This window comes from Mesocricetus auratus, unplaced genomic scaffold (assembly GCF_017639785.1).
Source record: "Mesocricetus auratus isolate SY011 unplaced genomic scaffold, BCM_Maur_2.0 Super-Scaffold_100022, whole genome shotgun sequence".
In the NCBI taxonomy this organism is placed as follows: Eukaryota; Metazoa; Chordata; class Mammalia; order Rodentia; family Cricetidae; genus Mesocricetus; species Mesocricetus auratus.
The window spans coordinates 27,503,920-27,512,420 of record NW_024429203.1 but is presented as its reverse complement, the minus strand read 5'-3'; the positions used below and the strand labels follow the sequence as shown (position 1 = coordinate 27,512,420).

The following is an 8,501-nucleotide window of genomic DNA, read 5'->3' as shown; positions in this document are numbered from 1 at the left end:
CAGCCAGAGTGTCCTTGGTATCTGGAAGTGATGCCCAAGTTTGTGGCCTCCATGGTTCAGTGCCTCATGGTGGAAAAAGAAATTATCATCTAAGCAGCCATCTTTATTGGGTTTTCTGAGCCTAAAATACCAGAACATACACTTCACCTCAGTACTTTGGTTGGCCCTTTGCTATTTGGAAGATGTGTCCCCTGAAGTTCTTTAACTTAATTCTCTTAGGGAATACATGATATGGGGGCATGGACACCACAGCCAGAGTACTGTGGAACCAAACCCAGGCCTATGTTTGCCAATCCAGAAGTCTATGGATTAGACTGCATCCTCAACCCAAGGAACCAGACTTTACATTCACATGCAAGAAAAAAAATACTCAAGCACTCGAGTGTCTACTAGATGTTTTTATTGTCATTCAAACCTCCCTTCCAGTAGTCTAGAGATTCTGGAGAAGGAAGGAGAGTGCACAAAGCCTTGAATGATAGCCGAAGAGTGGAGTTGCTGGGTCCTCAGCTCAACGCACTGCTACCTAGCCCTGTCTTCAGCAGAGAAAGACAAGGGAAATTTTTAAAAAACCCTTGGTTTTTTCATTGACTCCTCTCAATAAAGGCCAGGTAATCCAGGCTCGAGCTGTGCAGTCGCACAGCATGATTCAAAGCATCAAGTCAGATTCAAACAATCTCTAGGAGTCAGTGTTCCCTGCTACCCAAATGAGGCTACTCAGAGAATGCCAACAGTGTTGTTAGGATGACTAACTTCAAAAATATAGGTAACAAGATAAGATCCACAGGGAATGCTCCAAGTGAGTTGTTACTCCCACCATCTCCTTCCTGTATGTTTCCCTCAGACCGGATACACTCTTCCACTAGCTGAGCTTGGAAAGGCTACATAGCTGGGAGGTATTTAGGGAGAAGAAGAATGAGGAGACTTTGTAGTTGAATGTTACCCGCAGGTTAGCTCATCTCTGTCTCGGCTTCCAGCAAGACAGAGATTGGGGCGTCTTGCATTTTGTCAGAAAACCTTAAATCAAGGTTCCATATTTTGTTTTGTTTCTGAGACTAGGTCTCACTTAGGTGCCCTGGGGCTAGCCTTGAACTCACAGAATTCGGCCTGTCTGTCTGGATAAAAGGCAGGCACCACCATGCCCCATGGTCTTGTGCTGAGAGAGAGAGAGAGAGAGAGAGATTGTTCCTATGATTTTCTTTCCAGTCTGCTCTGTTTTAGGCATTACCTTATGAAATCTCTCAACTGGGGACTCTCGTCAGCCTTCTAGGACCCAAGGACACAGCTCTAGCTATAAATGGTGCTGGTTTGGGATGGTGCTGCTTTATCTGGGCCCAATAAACCTTATCAAACTGCTGTGCAGCCAGCCTTCATCGCTAAGTGGAAATGCTCCAGAGCCCAACTCTGGCACTCAGCCCACAACCTCGCCTGCCTTCTCCCTTTCTGTTACCTTTCCCACCTCTTAAATCCAGGCATTACTCTCTCTTTAACACTTACTAACAAGGGCTGGGCTCTTTAATGGGCAGAGTTTATGAAGCAAGGGAGATTTTCACATAGAGTGACTATGGTGGTGGGGGGGGGGGAGGCCAAAGCCAGGCAGGAATCTTTCTTTCTTTCCCATTGTGTGCACAGATTCTCTTTCTCTGATTGGAGGATTAATGGGAGAATAGGATCAGAGGTTAATTGTGAGCTTCTCAGGTGACTGCTAGAGAGGCTGGTAGGTGGATGTGGACTCCAGACAGCAAGCCCTCCTTAGACAGGAGCTCAACAGGTGCAGCGGTTTCATTCCTCTAAGAGGCAAGGCGTCCATCCATGGGAGGCTCTTCTGCCCCTTATGCTCATCCACTTTTTTTTTTTAATGGCAGTTCCATGTTAACTTGCCTCAAATTCCCCTTGTGTCACAGAAGGCCGGCCTTAGCTTGAAAAATCAGGTAGCCTTTAAACAGGATTCCTTTTTGTTGTGTATCAAATGACTTCGGGGGACTCCCCTTGCCTCACCCATGTGATGTTGCCTATTAGAGGGTCACTCAATCTCAACTTCCTTCCTCCACTTTTCCAGTGCTCCCTTCTTCTGACTTCTGTCTCCCACTGCTAGTCTGAGAACTGCATGTCCCTTGCTAGGACGGAATGCCTGGTCATTATGAACACTTCTAGCAGCCCCGTGTAGTCGGTGTGTAAACTTAGCCCTTGCCAGTCAAGGACACAGCACTTCTAACTGAAGCTTGGAGCTAAGAAGACCTCATGACTTGAGGGTGGGGCTGTGTGGGCGACTTTTCTGAGACCCCTGGGTGGCGCTCTCCACCACACCCCCAACATCAATGCTCTGGGGCTTTTGCCAGAGGCCAAGGCTCTGAAAAGTACCTTCCAGCCTCACCCCACCCCCAGCTCAGAGTGTAAAGGAGACCCAGCTTCCCGTAGCTGGAGGAAGGACACATTTTCCTTTGGTCTCTTTACCTTAGGGTTGTCTCAACTCTACCCTTTAAAAGTGGAGCTAGCTGCTGAGGGGGAGAAAGTGTTTTAGAGAGGGCAGAGCTTTCCCGAGCTTCCATTCGCATGCGAAGGCTGAGCTGAGCTAGGTTCAGGCTCTTCAGAACTTTCCATCCAGATTCCCGGGGCCGGGAAAGTTGGGCGGGGGGCGGGGCGGGGGGGGGGAGGCGGCGATGCCTAAGATTGAGAACGTGAAAGTTTTACTCAAGCCTTGACCTCAGCTTGGAACTATCTAGATAGCAAAATCGAGACGCCGCCCCCCTTACCAGATCTTCCCTGACGCTCACCCCCTGCGGGCAGGCACGAGAGGCCTGGTTTGGGACTAGGGAAGCAGCCCGTTTTAAATCAATGTCTAGGGTAAGGCAGGATGCAACCCGAATCCCGAGGAAAAGTGAAAGGCTAGATGCCACACACTGAACTGGTGCAAATACTAGAAAACGGTACAAAACTCCGCTCTTGAGCACCGAAGTTGGGGGCGCGGGATACACCGCATGCCCAGTGGAAATGAAAAACCTGGGGTTAAAGTAGGGACTGCTCCTCCCTCTCATTCTTCTGGTCCCTTGGGGGTTGCCGGGTCCTCTGCGGCTCCTCTGCGGCTCCTCTTCCTTGTAACCTTTTGCCCTCCCCGCCTAGCCACGAGCAGCGGCCGCTGGAGCCGGGGCAGCAGCTAGATGTCAGGCGAAGCCCGGAGCGCCGAGCGCAGGGAAGGGAGGGTAGCGCCCGGGAAGGGAGGGCCGGGCTAGGAGCGCGCACGGACTCCGCCAGGGCGGGGGTGGGGCGGGGTGGGCGGGCCGAGGCCGGCCAGGGGGGAGGGGAGGGGGCAGCTGTGGGCAGGGAGCCGGGCTCCGTCGCCAGCACTAAAGATGGAGAGGCGCCGGGGCCTCGCAGGGGAGGGGGCTCGGCGTTGACGTGGGACGCGGCGGAGGCGCCGCAGCCGGTGGTGATTTGCTAACCTAGCGGCAGAGAGGAGTTAAGGGTGATGAGAGCGGGTACTGCGAACTGCCGGGCGATGCCGCCGCTGCCGCCGTGAGATCCGGAGCAACAGTTCCCCAGCAACACCCCTTCCCCGATCCAGGCACACCCCTCACCCCCCCAGGCACGCACACCCACCCCAAGCTCCAGGCTCGTCAAGCGGTGAGTGTGTGTGTGTGTGTGTGTGTGTGTGTGTGTGTGTACAGAACCCGGGAAAGACACGCACCGCCCAGCGATCGCCTCACGCCAGGGCGCCCTGGGGCGGGAGAGGTTTAGGCGGGTGGCGCTAGCTTTGGCCACTCGGCCGCCGGGTTCCTGCGGGGCTCTCTGGTTGCTGCTGCTGCAGCGGTCACCCTCGCCGGTTGGGGGTCAGCTAGAAAGCGGAGCCCAGGCTGTCAGCTTGGGCTCAGCTGCCTCCCCAACCTTCCTCCTCCGGGCACAGTCCGGGTGAGAGGTGGCAGGCCGGGAGGTCTGCCTGGGCTGCGGGCGCGTGTGGTCGGGATTGGGTGGCTTTGTACAGCCAAGGGCTGGCGGAAGAGCAGAGAGCCTGTGGGTGCTCATATGTATGCGGACCGGTGCGCTTGGCGTGAGATAGAATTGTGCCTTATTTATTTGTGTTTATTCGCTGCCCCGCTGGGGAGCTAGAGCCGAAGGAGTCGAGGAGTGGACCTGGGTGGTGGAGGGGAGGGGACTGATACCGCTTGGGTTTTGTTTTCTTTAGAGAAAAATGTGGTGGGATCTTTTTTCTTGATTGGACTTGGAGCCCCTTTTTAAGGAGAGAGGGAAGCTTCGAAGAGACTCCCCATGCTCCGGGTCCTCCTCGGCTCTCGGTGGGAGCAGCCTTGGCGCTGGAGCTCGCTGTGCGCTCCCGGCCGCGCAGGGTGGGTTCCCGGGCTCTGCACCTGATGCGTTCGGGATGTCTTTCCCACCCTGGCGCGCCGGCTGCAAGCTTGCCTAGCCCCTCGCACGCTCCCGCACGCGCTCGAAATGCGCACGATCCTGCCAGCCAGTAGACCCACCGGAATGTACAGACGCGCTCCGCAGCTATCAGCTCGCCTCCTCCCCGCCACGCTCCCAGCGTGTCTAACTCGGGCACGCCGGCAGCTGGTGCGGGAGGCCGGGGACCCTGCTGATGGCTTCCCGGGGATCCTGATCCTGGGTGGGAGACGGAGGACCCTGAGATCTCTTCTTGCTTGGCCTCCCACCACTCGCCGCAGGGCTTTTGTGCTTCTCCTCCTGCGGGTTGCGCCGCTTTGGCCGGCCTCGCAAGGCGACCAGCCAGTTCGGACCTTCTCCTTTCCCGGGCTCTTTCGCTTTCCCTCTTTTCTTAGCTCGGTTCCCTTTCTTCCAGGCGCCTGACTCCCGGGGAAAAAGTTACCTTCCTAAGTTTGCAGAAGTCCTCTGCAAGTCTCTGCGGGGGTCGCTGGGAACGAGGGGTGTGTTGGGAGCGCGATCGATCCTCGGAGCTCTGGCGGGTTAGCGCTTTGCCCAGCGCCCCGCCTGGCTGATCGTTGCTGCTAGCGGTGGTCCGATCGCGGGTGCAGAGCCGTGGATGAGGGATAGGGCACCTTGATTTGCCTGAAAGCCCAAAAGGCTCCTTTGGGGGAAGGTATTCGGGCAGCGAACCTTCTTTATTTTGGCTTCTCCCTCTTAGTTCTATGAAACTCTGATCTCTGCCGAAAGCTCACCATGTTCATGAAGCCTTTGATGAATGGATGTCTCACCCTTGTTGATGCCCTCCGTTTCCACTTTGGGGTGGGCAATAAGAGTGACCAGCCAGTGCCATTAACATTTTCTTCACGAGTTTTGTGCGGAAGACTCCTTAAGAATCTTATTGAGGGTGAAGGCGAGCTCCGTGAAGAGTGGCTGAGAAGCCTACCTCTGTCCACCCTCTCCCCAGGCCATTGGCTCTGTGGGATGTTGACCACAGTTAGGCAGAGACTATGACCTGGGCCCCGCAGGTCTTTCTGTCCATGTCCCAATGGCTGTTCAGAATCCGAAGCCACTGAGTCATCCAGAACACGCTCTGGGAAAGGCCTTTGTGTTCCAGCCCCGTCTTCCCCACCTTCTGGACGTAAGGCAACCAGAGATGCTGGTGCCAATGTCACTTCTAGAGCCATGTCCAATGTCAGTTTTTCTCCTTGCCACTACTTGCCAACACCTGGGAGACATCCAGTCTGGCATGAGCCCTCAAGGCTGTTGGGAACATCCCCACCCTCCCATGGTGTCTCTCTGCTTTCTCGTTTTAGAGCATTTTGTCCATTGGGTGCTTGTGGGCAGGAGGGAAAGGAGGAGGCTGTAACATCTTGTTTAATTGTATGCCAGCAGCTAGTGCAAACACACACACACATACACACACACCTTGGATATACACAGTAACTTTGAGGAACTTGTAAGTAGGAATGGCAGTCTAGAATGTGAATTGTGTGTGCGCGCGCGCGTTCTCGTTGCAGCCCTGACTACAGAGTGGGAGGACAGAGGCCATAGGAGGCACAGGATGACGGAGAGAGGGCTTGACTAGGAGAGGACAGCCCCATTGCTCGTAGATATCAGGCCACCACCACATCTAGCAGCCATGGCAAGATTTGTCTTGTCTCTTAAGGCCATCTCAGTGAGGCAGAACTAGAACAACGTTGAAGATGAGGGTTTGCTTATAGGGGTTTGACAGTAAAGCTGGATGCTTAAGTTGACTAAAGGAAGGAGCTAAAACTCGTTCATCTGAAGTATGTTTGTGAGGCTCATGCTGGACACTGGTCTTACACGGGCAGTCTGTACTCTTGGGGTAAAGAATGCCTAGGACTCATTGTAATCTTCATCTCACTTCATCCAGCAGATGCTACCTATAGAGCAGTTGATCAAACATATGGGCAAGCATAACCTCATTTTTACTCTCAGAATCTGGGCTTGTTGAGAAGGCTGATTCATAGATTCTCGGAAGCCCAAGCCCCTTCCATTAAAGCCCTCCAAAGCCTCTTGCCGGAATGGGGGTATACTGTGATGTTTGAATTCTTATTTTTAGGGGATGTTGACACTTGGTCATCTCTTTTATCTCTTCTCTTCTTTCTCTAGACCCCTCCACTAGCCTTGGAAGCCTACCCTGCCACACCGCGTAGAGCAAAGAAGGAAAGAGAGCCCCATGCCTGAGCCAAGGGGAGCACTATGGATCTGACAAAGATGGGTATGATCCAGCTGCAGAACCCTAGCCACCCTACGGGGCTGCTGTGCAAGGCCAACCAGATGCGACTGGCCGGAACTTTGTGCGATGTGGTCATCATGGTGGACAGCCAGGAGTTCCATGCCCACCGGACAGTGCTGGCCTGCACCAGCAAGATGTTTGAGATTCTCTTCCACCGAAACAGCCAGCACTATACTCTGGACTTCCTCTCCCCAAAGACCTTCCAGCAGATTCTGGAGTATGCCTACACGGCCACACTGCAAGCTAAGGCAGAGGACCTGGATGACCTGCTGTATGCAGCCGAGATCCTGGAGATTGAGTACCTGGAGGAGCAGTGCCTGAAGATCCTGGAGACCATCCAGGCATCCGATGACAACGACACAGAGGCCACCATGGCGGATGGTGGGGGCGAAGAAGAAGAGGACCGCAAGGCTCGATACCTCAAGAACATCTTCATCTCGAAGCATTCCAGCGAGGAGAGTGGGTATGCCAGCGTGGCTGGACAGAGCCTCCCCGGGCCCATGGTGGACCAGAGCCCTTCGGTCTCCACCTCTTTTGGACTTTCAGCCATGAGTCCTACCAAGGCAGCAGTGGACAGTTTGATGACCATAGGGCAGTCTCTCCTGCAAGGAACCCTTCAGCCCCCCACAGGGCCCGAGGAGCCCACACTGGTCGGTGGTGGGCGGCACTCCGGGGTGGCTGAGGTGAAGACGGAGATGATGCAGGTAGATGACGACCCTGGCCAGGACAGCCCTGGGGCAGCAGAGTCCAGCATCTCAGGAGGGATGGGGGACAAGCTTGAAGAAAGGAGCAAAGAGGGGCCTGGCACTCCCACTCGAAGCAGTGTCATCACCAGTGCCAGGGAGCTTCATTATGGGCGAGAAGAGAGTGGTGAGCAGCTGTCACCTCCCGTTGAAGCTGGTCAGGGACCTCCTGGGCGACAGGAGCTCCTGGTACCCCCAGTGGAGAAGCATTTGGGCATATACTCAGTGTTGCCCAACCACAAGGCCGATGCTGTGTTAAGCATGCCGTCTTCAGTGACCTCTGGTCTCCATGTGCAACCTGCCCTGGCCGTCTCCATGGACTTCAGCACCTATGGGGGCCTGCTACCTCAGGGCTTCATCCAGAGGGAGCTGTTCAGCAAGCTGGGTGAGCTGGCTGTGGGCATGAAAGCCGAGAGCCGTCCTCTGGGGGAGCAGTGCAGCGTGTGTGGGGTCGAGCTTCCGGACAACGAGGCCGTAGAGCAGCACAGGTAATCCCCTGCCACAGCCTTGCCACCATGCTCATCTTCTGGCCCTGATGGCAGTCCTTAATCATCCTGAATCTGGGGACCTGGCTCCTCTGTGCTCCTTGAAAAGCAAACAAAAGCAAAAACAAACCACTCTTTCCCACATTACGGTATAGGAGGGCACACAGTTATTTTCAGAGTTCAGTGAGAGGAAATGGTGTCTATCTAAGGCACGAGGGAACTCATGGGCCCAGCCTCTCGGCCCTCCTTTCTGTTTTGCTTTTGGGCTTCCATCTGGTTTTCCTGTGGTTTGATCTATGCTTTTGTTTTGCCCAGAGTGACTAACTGTTTAATAAGAGTGGCAAGAAAAAGGGCAGGAAGTAGGGGTTCAGGTTGAGGGTCTCCTGTGGCCAGGGATTGAGCTGGGCTATCACGCTTGCTTTTCCTACCCCCGCTGGCCCAAGTTTGTTTAATGGCAGCCCATTGTCTTTAGCCTAGGACAGCAGCATAGGCTGAATGCTGTTTAAGTCCTACGCATACCCTAGGTCCCAAACATCTGTCCTGGCAGACACACTGTGAGGCAAAGAAAGTTCTAGTTAAATTCAAGGAGAAGGACGAATATAAGAGCTTTGGTTTTACAGC

General features: G+C 54.5%; 1 protein-coding gene across 2 annotated transcripts in view; it reads left to right on the top strand.

Moving 5' to 3' along the window:
• The first annotated feature begins 3,332 nt into the window (after window positions 1-3,332).
• Zbtb16 (zinc finger and BTB domain containing 16) overlaps window positions 3,333-8,501 on the top strand; it is a 184,127-nt gene continuing 178,958 nt past the window's right edge. The window contains exons 1-2 of one of the 2 annotated variants that reach the window (XM_040729733.1): window positions 3,333-3,618; window positions 6,526-7,883. In XM_040729733.1, the coding sequence (XP_040585667.1) occupies window positions 6,616-7,883 (1,268 nt within the window). In that variant the 5' untranslated portion in view covers window positions 3,333-3,618; window positions 6,526-6,615. Of the gene's footprint in view, window positions 3,619-3,724; window positions 3,904-6,525; window positions 7,884-8,501 lie in introns of those variants that run through there. The other variant, XM_040729734.1, reaches the window with a different exon arrangement.